Source organism: Mesocricetus auratus, unplaced genomic scaffold, assembly GCF_017639785.1.
Source record: "Mesocricetus auratus isolate SY011 unplaced genomic scaffold, BCM_Maur_2.0 Super-Scaffold_100676, whole genome shotgun sequence".
Lineage (NCBI taxonomy): Eukaryota > Metazoa > Chordata > Mammalia > Rodentia > Cricetidae > Mesocricetus > Mesocricetus auratus.
In genome coordinates, this window is record NW_024429266.1 from 148192055 (window position 1) to 148205289 (window position 13235).

The following is a 13235-nucleotide window of genomic DNA, read 5'->3' on the forward strand; positions in this document are numbered from 1 at the left end:
TAAAATGGGTGGAAATACTGTTTTATTGGAGAAACTCACATCTAAGTTACTTTCAGTTTTTCAGAATTCCTAATAAGCATCCAAGAAGAAAACACACACAGGTTCAAAGGAAAAAGACAAACGGGCTGCAACCAATGCAGGGACACCACCTTAAAAAGTGTCACCTACCTCCTGATGAAAGTAAATACACTGGGTGTCATAAATAAGAATTCCTTACTTTATAAGAAAGATCCGGTTTTGAGGTGTATTAAATACAAAATATAAAATACTCTCTGACCCAGATGAAGGGGGAGGAAATCCTCCAGCACCTCAAGTCTCATGCAATAAAATCCAGAGGTCTGTTGAATCCGCCTTTTCGATTCATGTACTGCCTATGATAAAAAGAGAAATATATTTTTTTAACAATTTGGGATTATTTTAAAAATATGAAAACATACTTCAGGAATTCAAACTAACACCACCTTTTAAAGTGCTTCACTGGGTATGGTGGTGCGCGCCTACAATCGTCAGCACCAGGGTGGAGGCACAAGGCCTGCAAGTTCACGCTCAGCCTGGGGTACACAGAGCATTTGACTCCCAAGTTCACGCTCAGCCTGGGGTACACAGAGCATTTGACTCCCAAGCATGAGGAATGAAAAAAGCTAGGCATAGCCCTGTGTGCCTATAATGCCAGCTGGGAGAGCAGAAATACTAGCGTCTAGTTCAGAGACCTTGCCTCAAGGCAATAATGGCAGAGCTACTTGCTTACATGTACACGAGAAGGAAATTTAATACATCAGAATCTAAACAACAAAGACAGTGTATTTCACAGGAGCCAATCTTGGTGGTACAAGTTTGTAATCCCAACATTTGGGCAGTGGAGACCCAAGCATTAAGTCACGGTTTTCTTTAGCTATCTCAAAAAATCGACACACACACACACACACACACACACACACACACACACACACACACACACACACCCTAGGCCCCAACATACCCAAGTGAGGAAGCAAGCACACATGTGCAAACAGTATGGAAAATTTCAATATTTCCTAAACACACACAATTAACATGTAACAAAATTCTCTTGCAAATATGGAACTAATTTGAAGTTAAGTACAAACCCGGCATAGGGACCATGCATACCTGTACTTCCTCTTCTGAGACACGTTTATGGCATAGGCATTTACAGAGCCATCCACCTTCTTCCCCTGCAGAGAAACAGAAAGGCCACATTAAATACCTGGATCACAGAGGGGTAATACTGCAGGACATTTTGAGAGGCAAGAACCATTCAAAGAAGAACAGGTAGCCCTAGAAGACACCCCATGAACTCTCAAGTGTTACAACTCTGCTCACATCTAAGCATCAATACAGCAATCAAAAATCAAACATGTGGGGCTGGGGATGTACTTAGTGGTAGGGCACCTGCCTAGCATGCACAATCCTTAGCACCACAAAACAAACAAAAACAATAAGCATTCAGTTTTCACGTGATGCACCAGGCATGCTGGAAAACAGAAGCAGATTCTAACTTCTTTCAAAGAATCTTCTGAGGGGCTGGAGAAATGGCAAAATGGTTATGAACACTGGCTGCTCTTCCAAAGGACACAGGTTCAATTCCCAGTACCCACAGGGCAGCTCATAACTGTCTATAACTGTAGTTCTAGGGAATCCAATGCACATAAACATTAAAATGGAAAAAAAAAAAGAGAATCTTTTGAAATGAGATAAAAGTTCTCATAGTCACATACTTGGCTTGTAATATTCTCAAATCAAGCTGGGACAATTTTCTACAAGTTCAATTCCCATCTCTTGCTCAGATGACTCTTTGACATTTACACCAGGAATTGGAACTTGGAGCAGGTACAAGTTGAGCTGGTGCTGTTGGCTTTTCCAAAGCTGGTGCATTTCCTTTCTGTGGTACAGATTCTATGCAGCCTATGCTGTTCCTCATGTCTAAATTGCCTTCCCTGTCCCCATCTAGCCTTTAGCTATCTGGGAGCTGTCCACTGGTCAAGCCTAATTCAAATGACCCAGCTGCTGACAGCACCACTGTCTTTTCTAATTCTTGAATAGTAACAATGTCAACAGTGCCTTCTCTGAGGCACCATATATGTTACCCTTCGACACTGTGCTCATTCTCCTGAAATTGCACCATGTTGTTTTTTGCTTGTCTGTTAGTTTTGAGACTGACTCCAGCTGCCCAGGCCAGCCTCAATATGTAAATGAGGATGACCTCAACTTTTTGATTCCTCTATTCAAGTGCTAGAATTACAGGCATGTGTTATCTCATCTGGCTGGAGGCTGCAGCTTCTTGATGGAGGTTGTGCTCTCAGGGACTAGGCTACTGTACTTTCAGAAGTTCAGAAAAACAACAGCTCGATGAAAGTCACTAACTAACCAGTGCAACAAAACACGCTGGCACAATTTCAACCCTCTTCCATTAGGAATGTGGCTTATTGGTGTGGAACATCACTGCACAGTGCACTAGGCTAAAACCAAGGATCTACCACTGAAGGTGTATACAGGGGAGTCCACACATTAGAAATGGAGCTAAGACAAGTGTTTTCCTTCCTTCTTTTTGTGTGTGGTATTATGTGTGTGTGCATGTTCATGGGGGTATACATGAAAATATATGTTTGTGCATTCATGTAGAGGCCAGAAGTCTATGTTAGTTGTCTTCTTGAAGCACTCTCCACTTAAAAAAAATTTTTTTGTTTTGATTTTTTTTTTTGAGACAGGGTTTGTCTGTGTAACAGTCTTGGCTGTCCTGGAACTCTGTAGACCAGGGTGACCTCTAACTCAGAGATCCACCTGCCTCTGCCTCTGTAGTGTTGGGATTAAAAGCGTGCGCCACCACACCCAGCCTTTAAAATTGTCTGCACTTACCTTTATTGCGCATGTCTTTAAAATTGTCTGCACTTACCTTTATTGCGCATGTTGTTCACCAGCACACACCACTGAGCCAGCTCACCAGTCCTTCATCTTACTTGAGACACATCTCTCACGGAACTCAAGAGTTTAGCTAGCATGGCTGGCCAAAAAGGTCTAGGCATCTACCTATCCATTTGTGTTTGTTCCTGTCCCACTTGGGGGTTTACAGATGTGCACCACTGAAACTGGCTTTTTTGTTGTAGGTTCTGAGAATCTAAACTCAAGTCCTTACACTTGCACAGTCTGCATTTTGTCAACTGAGCCATCTCCTAAGCCACAATTTGGACTTAATTTTCTACTTCTATTTTTATTCAAATTTCCAGGGAGGAGCAGTGATACTGAACCAACTACTGAGGGTGCTTTCACTTGAGCTCCCAGGAACAGGCAGTAGACAGGATCTGGAAAGATTAGCCTTGCAAAGGAACATTATGCTGACCTTTTCACTGAGTTCAATCTCCAGAGGCTTACTCATTTTTTGGAAAGCTGCATATTACTAACTCTATTCTCATACATTACATGTTGGAAGAGAAAATTACCCATTAGTAAAAATAAGGAAACTATGAATGTTTAATAGAAAGAAAAATGGATGAGCCAAGAGACTTAAACTGGTAGATATGAAGCCAACTGCACATAAACTAAATTAATACCTATGTGGGGTCATTAGAAAATAACTATGTATGTTTGGGCTGTGGCTCAGTGGTGCATAAATGACCTATCTTGCAGACCAGAGAAGAGCCCTGACCCTAGCTGCTCTCATATTATGCTACACTGCACTTAGTAGTATCTAAGAGTGCTTACTTAATGTCTCCTTTACAAGAAAACCTCTTCTGACTATAGGAAGTCAGTGTCTTGAGACCTTTAAAACTCTCAGGAATTACAAATATGAACCAGGGAATAAAAAGACCAAAAACCAAGCTCCTTTGCTACTATTCTAAGAATAATAAAACTGTAATTACTTCATTCTGTAAGTATTGTTATTTGTTAGATGTACATTAATAATGATTAATAATCCATATTATAAAATACTCTGAATAAAAGAAAGAGGATACCGTACACCCAGATTTCTAGCACTCGGGAGGTTGAAGCACTAGAGTCTTGACTGTCTCAATCAACAAAGCTAACACAGATAAGAGGATTTGGGATATTCAAAGACAAAAAGCTGAGATGTTAATAGTGTTAAATTCCAAAATGGGGTTTACACAACCACTGCAAGAACAAGTGTATAGAGAGGAAAATGTTTCAAGATACAGTTACAGGAGAGAATTCCCAAAGAGGACTCTAGCAGCACAGTAAATAATTCAAGACACTGGCAGATGGGGATACATATTAGAAAGAAAGCTCTGTGGTGGAGAAAACTTAGCAGGCTGAAGAGAAAGCCTACAGAGTTGAGAAACAAGAATCCGTACAGCTACACACGAAAAAGAGTATTCACATCAATTGATACACAGGACTGCAACAGTTAACACCAAACATGAAAGAAGAAAACCTTGTTAATCAATAAGTGAGCTAATGAACTGAAGACAATTCCCAAGAGAAAAATCACAAATGGCGATAAACATTTATCTTTCATTATCATGGAAATGTAAATTAAAACTACTTCATCTTACCCTAGTCAGAACTATTATCAAAACCAAATGACAAGGACTGGGGAGGTGGCTTATCAATTAAGAGCATTTACTGCTCTTCCAGAGGATCCTGGTTTGGTTCCCAGCACCAACATGGCAGATACCAACAGTCTGTGCTCCAGGTCCAGGATGTCTGACATGCACTTTTAGCATCTTCAGGCACCAGGCATGCATGTAGTACAAGTACACACCCATAGTGAAGACACTCATAAACATTTAAACAAAACAAAATAAAACAAAACAAATAGATTAAAAAAACAACAACAATCAATACTGCCAAGAATATGGGCAAAAGGAATCCCTTCCTCACTGCTACTGGGAATGTAAACTGGTAGGGAATATGTACGTCTATATGGAGGCTTCTCAAACAACTAAAACCAATGCCACTCCAGGGCAATGAATTCTAAGTTCCTCTCATCACAGAGATACTAACGTATCCATGTCTGTGGCTACACTATTCATAGCCAGGAAACAGAACCAGCTCAGATGTCTATCAACAGCTCAGCCTGCCTATATATCTCACCACTTGGGGATGTAGAGGCAAGAGAGTCAGAAGTTCAAGGTCTTCCTCAACTACACAACAAGTTTGAGGCCAGCCTGGGCTAAGTGATATCCGTGTCTCGCCCCCCCGTGATTGTGACTAAAATCCTTGCTTTTTAATCCCAGCCCTCAGGTGACTAAGGCAGGAAGATTTGGAGGATTTCAAGTTTAAGGCCAGCCTGTGCTACACAGTGAAACCCTGCTGAAAAAGAGTAAAAATCTAAAGATCTGTAGGTTCTAATCCCCTAACAAGGCTAAGGGCATACAACCCTCTGTTTTGTCCCAGAGCCCCCAGCATAGGCTCAGGCAGTCCACTAGCAGTTGCTGGTCCCCGCACTGCACTGTGCACCCTGTGTCGTCACGCTGACTTAAAGAACAGCACCTGCTTCATATCTGCTCCTTGTCTGCCTCACCACTGCCCGCCCTGAAAATCGGCATCCTCCGGGCTACAGATTCCCTGAATGTAATGTACTTTAGCACTTCCTCCGTATGTGTCTAACCCTCAAAAACTGTCTACAACAAGATAAGGTTGACTGTGGAAGGTATTAGTGACAGGTGTAAGGGACAAACAAGCTAGAACATGTAATTGGTTCCATCTTTTACTTACTTTTGTGGAGTCAAAGGAGGCAAACCCCATTAATTTCATCATTTCTATTTCTTCCTCTGTTTTACCCTCCAAGTCTTCCTCTGCAAAAACAAATGAGTTTTAGAAGTCTTATTCTATGTGTGGATGCACAGACATGTACATATATACAAAGGAAAAGAGGAGCAACAGATTTGCAGACATTTCACTTCACCAGCAGAGAACAAATAAAATGTAAATCTATCAAGAAAAATTCATACAATGAATCCCACAAAAGGTTAATATTTACAAAATTACACTTTTGTTTTTTTGAGACAGGGGTTCTTTGTGTAGCCCTGACTGTCCTGGAACTCACTCTATAGACCAGGCTGGCCTCAAACTCACAAAGATCTACCTGTCTCTGCCTCTGAGTGCTAGGATTAAAAGTGTGTACCAGCACCGCCCAGCCAAATTTACACTTTTCACATGAATGAAACTATGTAAACAAGTCTGTTTATCCAGTATCATTACCAGTAATCTGACGTTCTTTGCTCTTTGTTTCTTTAGTTTCTTTCTTCTCCTCATCTCTTCTTTCTTTCAGTCGAGAAGGGGAAGGAGATGTGGATCTATGTCGCCTCGGAGACCTGGTATTTATCAAGTAAAGGTGTTAGGAATGCAAACCACTGATTCTATGGATCTGCAGTTACCCATGAGCCCCTGACAGATGAAGCCAGACCACAGAGACCAAAGTACATTCTGCAGAGCAGATGCAGGCAGGTTCTGCCTGGACTCTGATGGTTGAAAGAAAAACAACCAAGGTCAGAAAAGTTTTGGGAGACAGAAAATCTACCTTCAAAGTTTCTGAAAGGCACTAGAGAGATGGATCAGTGCCAAAGAGTGAGTACTGCTTTTTGCAGAGGACCCAGGTTTGGTTCCCAGTCACCTGTCACGGCAGTTCCTGGGATTCCACACCCTCTGACCTCCATGGGCACCTACAGGCATGCATATAATACATGTAAAAGGCATGCAGGTATACATACATGCTCCTTCTCTCTCTCTCTCTCTCTTTCTCTCTCTCTCTCTGTCTCTCTCACACACAAAATACTTTACAGAAAGTCTGTATGTAATGGGACTGCTGAGATGGCTCTGGAGGTAACAGTGCTTGACAACCTGATTCCAAGGACCCAAGCAGAGGATGGAGGAAAGCGACTTAAGTTGTCCTCTCATATCCACCCACCCACACACCCCCTCCAAATGTAATGACAAACAATTTGTTTCTTACAATTACATATTCCTCCTAAATAACTATTTGAAGAGTCCATTTCTACCACTGCACTAAGGTCACCTGTTCTTGATTACATACTTGAATTTCTTACTCTACCAAGCACCATGCTAAGTGCTTTCCATTCATTATTTCTCATTGCTCTTCAAGACAACTCTATGGGGCTAGAGAGACGGCTCAGTGGTTAAGAACCCTAGCTGCTCTTCCAGAGGAGACAGACGACTTATAGCACCTAACCTATAGCTCACAACTGTCTGGAACTTGTTTCAGGGGATCTGAACACACACGAAGGCAAAACACCCACACATAGGAAATAAAAGGTAAACACCTTTTAAAGACTACTCTCTTATGCAGCATAATTAAACCATTTGACAAGAGTAAATTGACATGTTAGCTTTAGAATAATGTGTGAATAAACTCTGCTATTTCATGAAACTAGAAGTCCCCCTTCTAAGTTATAAAAGCAAAGTTAAGGGCATCTTCCCAGGCTCTTGGTTCTCTGCAGCTTTGTAGAGAAACTTCCAGTTTGTTCTCTACACTCACCTGGAGCGTCTTCGGTGTGGGGATCTTGAGCGGCTCCTTCTCCGGTCCCTCTCCCGGGACCTGGACCTTTCTCGGCGCCTTCTTTCTCGATCTCGGGATGTGGACCGGGACCGCCTACGCTCTAATATAAACACCAAAATAAGAGTTATTTCACAATCAAAACTTAAAAAAAAAAAAAGTCAGACAGGCTGGTGGCTCAGTATTCAGAAGGAACTGGCAGGCAGATCTCTGTGAGTTCAAGGCCAGTGTTCCTGATTAGCCACAGCTATACAACAGAGAAACTGTCATGAAAAATCAACAAACAAAAGGTAATTCCTGGGCATAGTAAATCACACTTGTAACACCTCGACTGGGGAAGTGGAGGCAGAAAGATCATGGTTCAAGACCAACCTCTGCACTGGGTTACATACAGTAAATTGACCAAAAATCATACTAAAATTTTTTTTGCCCCTATATATCCAAACTACTAACATTTCAACACATAATTTCACTTAATTTACTTTAAAGTCAGGCAAGGTGGGATATTTAAAATCGCTCCATATTTCTACTGTTTATACAATAGCTTAATATTCAACTATATTATCTGATGATATTAGTTTTTTGAGACAGGGTTTCTCTGTATTGTTTTGGAGCCTGTCCTGGAACTCACTCGGTAGACCAGGCTGGTCTTGTACTCAGAGATCCGCCTTCTTCTGCCTCTCAAGTGTTGGGATTAAAGGCGTGCGCCACCAACACCCAGCTGTGATGAATATTTTTAACACAAAGTTTTGAAAATATGGTGTGTATGAGGACATGCCCTCCCTGACACGTTCAATTTACCATTTCTTGTACTAAGTAGCATACTGGTCAAAGTAAAGGATAATGCTACAAAATAGTTATTTTCCCCCAAAAAGAAATCCACTGTCTATTGTAAATTTACAGCACTCAGGGGCTCAATTTGCTTGAGGTTCTGGTTGTCTAGTAAGAAAATCAAGATTCACCAGTTGAAGATGAGCCTTGTTCTAAGCATCTACAGATTCTGATTCTAATCCCTTAACATGGCAAAGGGTACAGAAACCCTCTCAGTTTTCTACAGTTCCACCTTACACCTACCTCAGTACTGTACCCTCCGGGGCTGGCATACAGAAGAAATTAGGCTACGGCGGTATCAAATTCTAAACACTTCCAACTAATGACCTGGGCAGGGCACTAACATTTAGTAAACATTTGTGAGCCGGGGCAACCACATGCTGAATGTTATGAAGGGTGACGTTAATTCTCATTTATCAACTCTTCAAGGTCAAGTTACCCACGATGGCCTGGCGTTAGTGGTGCACGCCTTTAATCCCAGCACTCGGGAGGCAGAGACAGGCGGATCTCTGTGAGTTCGAGACCAGCCTGGTCTACAGAGCGAGTGCCAGGACAGCCTCCAAAGTCACACAGAGAAACCCTGGCTCGAAAACCCAAAAAAGTTCCCCACGATGATTATGAGAACTGAACTAAAAGAAAGGTGGGTTGATTTAAGCACGGTCACCCAGAAGCTAAGCGAAGGAACTGTGGAACCCTAATTTGAGGGCCAGGGCTGAGCTCCGCAGACCCCGGCCTCGCCCTGTCCCGCACTCTCTCGGTCCCTCTGGGCTGAGGACGCAGGTAGCGCCTGCCACCCTCCCGAACCGCAAGACCTTCTGGACTCACCCCTCCGCGGGGAGCGGCTTCGGCTACGACCCATCAGAGTTCCTCTCCTCCGACCGCCCCGGAAACAACTCCACAACTTCCGGAGATGCCGGAAGTTACTTCTGCACACCGCCTGGAAACCTACAGGGATGTGCTGCGAGGGTTCCGGCTGCTCCTGCAAGTCGGTGGCGAAAAGTCCTGCTCCGGATGCAACTCCAGGACCTGAAATTCCAGGAGGAACTGGCGGTCGCTTCCGTTTCTTCAGGTTCTTTTGTTTTGTTTTGTTTTGTTTTGTTTTGTTTTGTTTCCCTCCTTGTTCTCACGGAGAGCTCACCTAGCTGAGTATTCCTCCTCCCAGCGTTTCTCCATACGTATAAAATGATTACACCAATTCTTTTTTGTTGTGTTTTTTTTGAGACAGGTTCCACTGTGTCGCCCTCGAACTTGCTGTGTATACCAGACTGGCCTCAAACAGAGATACACCTGTGTTTTGCTTTTCAAGTGTTGGGTTTAAAAGCGTGCACCACAACGAATTCTAGACGACATGAGCAATCCGTTTTTGTTTTTGTTTTTTTTGTAACTTTCATAAGAAACGCATACACCAAAGGTCGCAAGTCAGCTTTATGTTTTCTCAGATAACAAAGTGAGATTGTGTCCTAAACTACTATGACAGTTTCAGGGAGGTTTTTTGTTTTCGTTTTTTTTTTTTTTGGTTTGTTTGTTTGTTTTTCGAGACAGGGTTTCTCTGTATTGTTTTGGAGACGGTCCTGGAACTCCTCTTGTAGACCAGGCTGGTCTTGAACTCACAGAGATCCGCCTGCCTCTGACCCTCGAGTGCTGGAATTAAAGGTGTGCACCACCAACGCCCCACTCCGGCCGGCCGGCCGGAAGTTTTATTGTTTGCTTTATTTTTGTATGTATGTGGTGTTCCTGAGGCTAGAAGAGGGCTTGCATCCCTTGGAGCTGGCTGTTAAGAACTTCCTGGCAGGCAGGGCCGTGATGGAGCACGCCTTAATCCCAGCACTCAGCTCTCTGGAGGCAGGGGCAGAGGCAGGCGGATCTCTGTGAATACGAGACCAACCTGGTCTACAAGAGCTAGTTCCAGGACAGGCTCCAAAGCTACAGAAAAGCCTGTCTCAATCCCTCCCCCCCACCAAAAAAAAGAACCCCCTGGCAGTAGGTACCAAGAACATGAGTAGTAGCAAGTGCTCTTAGGCGCCTGCACTCTGCTGTCTCTTCAGCCCTAGGAAAGGCTCTAATATTCTGTTCTATTCCCTCAAAAAAACCCTCCAGAAACTGCCATAACCTTCAAAAGAAAAGGCTTTATGACGCATGAAAACAGGAAAAAGTTTCCTTTGACCTTGTGCTAAATGGGAAAGGCTGCTGACAGAACTAGTGCTTTTTGCTAGTCTTGCCAGAGTCAAAAGCTGGGAATAGGCTAGGTTTAGTTTGCAAACACTTGTCCCACTAGTCATCATGTAAGAAAAGATAATACATTTTTATTTTTTAATACCTGTTCCTAACTAAACTACAATTTCCACCTGATTCCCATATTCTTGAGGTTATGGCGTAAATGTGCCAAGGTATGGAAGAGAGGGTTCAAAGGAGTCTCTGTCTTTGAGAAGATTTCGGGATATTCTTGGATAAACACTTGAAGTCACTGTCCACAATGAAGAGGGGAAATAGAGGAAGCCAAAGACTGTGTGGGCATCAGAGGTGTAAGAGAAAAGCAACACGGTGGCTCCAGGTGATCAAAGACGTACACCCCACCCCTACCCCAGAGTCCATACAGGACACACCCACACACTCAAGTCTCAGCACAAAGGAGATTTATTACTGGGGTGGGGGTTGGGGAGCAGCAGCATCTAGCAGGTGTTTCTGGAGAGTAAGCTTTTAAGGAGAAAAAGGGTAAGTCTGTGCTAGGGTGAGCTGGTAAATCCTGATTGTACATATTAGTCAAATAATGAATTTTGATTGTTGGACCTTGGGGCTACCTTTAGGAATGTTATTTAATTGTTCTTGTTTTTGTTGTTGTTGTTTTTTTAGCCAGGGAGAGGGTAAAAGGCACCATGTTTGCTATGTTTGATCCTTCTAGAACTCTTCAAAAACACTTCAAGAAATATCTTCAGGCTCTCAGAAATGGCTGGGAAGTATGACAGAAGTTTGTTTAATAAGCGTTTTTTTGAATGCCTGCAAAATTTTGGCCACTGTACTACTTCAGCATTAGGGTGAGATGATGAATGACAGGCTTGCAATCTCAATTACGGACGTAGTGACAGGCATTTTCATCATGTGGTAAGAGAAGAGGTGTCCAGCCTAATTTGATATTCCTGGAATAATATTTCTAAGAGCTAGGATTGCCCACTGTGCTATGTGCTAGACACTATGGTGTGAATCCAAGTTTTCTCATATATAGACACACATGTGCACACAGGCATGGTGTCCAGCAATTACCTGCTTAGCCATCTCAACAGTTGAGTATACACCTTTTGACAATGCTTATTGAGAAAGTAAGGGCTGATCTGTTTGCAACATTCATAACATGACGGGTGTCCATACGGAAGACACGGAGAAGGCAATGAAAGGGTACTTCCTTTATTATTTGAGGGCTCATTTGGCAAGGAGCAACATGGGGTACTCTCTCACCCCTCAGTGCCACCTATCAATTCAGCACTCTTTCTGTGTATACTTGCTCCAGTCTGAGAACCTGATTATACTGTAGTTTGTAGGGAAACCTGAACCCTACTTCGTTAGTGTACTATTAAGCATGATGAACACAAGCCAGAAATGGTGGCAACTGTTTTCCATCTCAGCACTCTGGAATCAGAAACAAGTGTGTCTCTGTACGTTCCAGCCAGCCTGGTCTACATACCAAATTTGAGGTCAGTCAAAGATACATGGGATACATAAGATTCTGTTTCACACATACACACACACTCACACTTTACACAAAAGAAAGAAAAGTATGATGATCATCTAAATAGATATTTGGGGCAGGCATTTGGATAAATACAGCCAGAACCCAACATCTGAGGCAGAGGTCAGAAATAAAGACAGAGGTGAGGGATTTATGATTCATAGGAGTCCGGGAGATTGTCCTGAGATCAAGGACAGCCCTAAGGGTGTGTGGACTTACACAGAAGAGGAGCAGTCTGCAAGGACACCAAATTACAGTCGTCAAGTGTGAAAACACTGCTGGAGCGCAGTGTATCAGAACCCACGGGGACAGCGTACTGAAAAGGAAAGGATGGCTTATTCAGGGAACAGACCAGCAAAGAAGCCTGGTCCTCATCTTCAGAGCCTGTGGATGTTGCCTTGTGTGTAACGATGTGCAGCTGAGGTGGCTGCCCTCAGTGACCCAGGAGGGGCCTAAGTGCCTTCTTGAAGTTCTACAGAAAGGCAGAGAAGGGTGATATGGGAGCAGGTCCTGAGACTCCAGTGGCTGGGGCAGACACCAGACTGACAGCAAAAGAAGCTGAAGAGGAGGGAGTGGATTCTTCAGGAGAGCTGCAGCGGGAGCAAAGCTCTGCTGACACCCTGGACTCAGGCACAGAACCAAGTTCTAGATTTCTGGCCTCTTCAGCTGTGGAGAGAACACATTTCTGTTGTTTTAGGCCAATAGTCTGTGGTAATTTACTACAACAGGGTCAGGAAACCAAACCTGTTAGCACAGCAGGGAACCCGATAAAATAACTGAGCACGATAGGAATTCTAGTGAGCTGCCTGCAATTATCTTTTTCTATCTAAAAAACACAAATCAAACACAAATCAAAACAAAAATCTGAATAACATGGTAAATAAAAACCACAACCATATTAATAAAATGTAGGAAAAGTGACAGAATTCACCAAAAGATTTGGCGAATCTTGACCCAAACCTTGTCTGCTGCCCACTCCCTCACAACAGCTTAGATTTAAACATGGAATGCAAAGGCATTGTACCTGTAGGTGGTAACACAGGCCGTCTGTGGAATTTCCTTCGTCTGTCCAGCTGTGTCAAGTTGGTTTATAACAGAAATTTGTTCCTTACAGTTTTGTAGGCTGGGAAGTCCAAGGTAAGGCTCTAACATTGCCTGTCTGGTGAGGCCTCTGAGTCCTGGCTGCTGCCCCAT

General features: G+C 43.1%; 1 protein-coding gene across 1 annotated transcript; it reads right to left on the reverse strand.

The window, feature by feature from the left end:
- Snrnp27 (small nuclear ribonucleoprotein U4/U6.U5 subunit 27) lies at positions 1 to 9284 on the reverse strand. Its single transcript, XM_005071110.4, has 6 exons — positions 9146 to 9284; positions 7472 to 7592; positions 6178 to 6290; positions 5692 to 5771; positions 1129 to 1193; positions 1 to 371 (listed from the first exon to the last, which is right to left on the reverse strand). The coding sequence occupies exons 1-6, from the start codon at positions 9177 to 9179 to the stop codon at positions 317 to 319; spliced, it is 468 nt and encodes a 155-aa protein (XP_005071167.3). The 5' UTR covers positions 9180 to 9284; the 3' UTR covers positions 1 to 316.
- Positions 9285 to 13235: the final 3951 nt, after the last annotated feature.

Coding starts and splice junctions, on each gene's coding strand:
- Snrnp27 (XM_005071110.4), bottom strand. CDS start 9,179: ATGGGTCGTAGCCGAAGCCGCTCCCCGCGGAGGG. Junction 1,194..5,691: donor CCTCCTTTGACTCCACAAAA/GTAAGTAAAAGA, acceptor GTTTCTCTGCAG/GGGAAGAAGGTGGATGGCTC. Junction 372..1,128: donor TCTCAGAAGAGGAAGTACAG/GTATGCATGGTC, acceptor TTTTTATCATAG/GCAGTACATGAATCGAAAAG.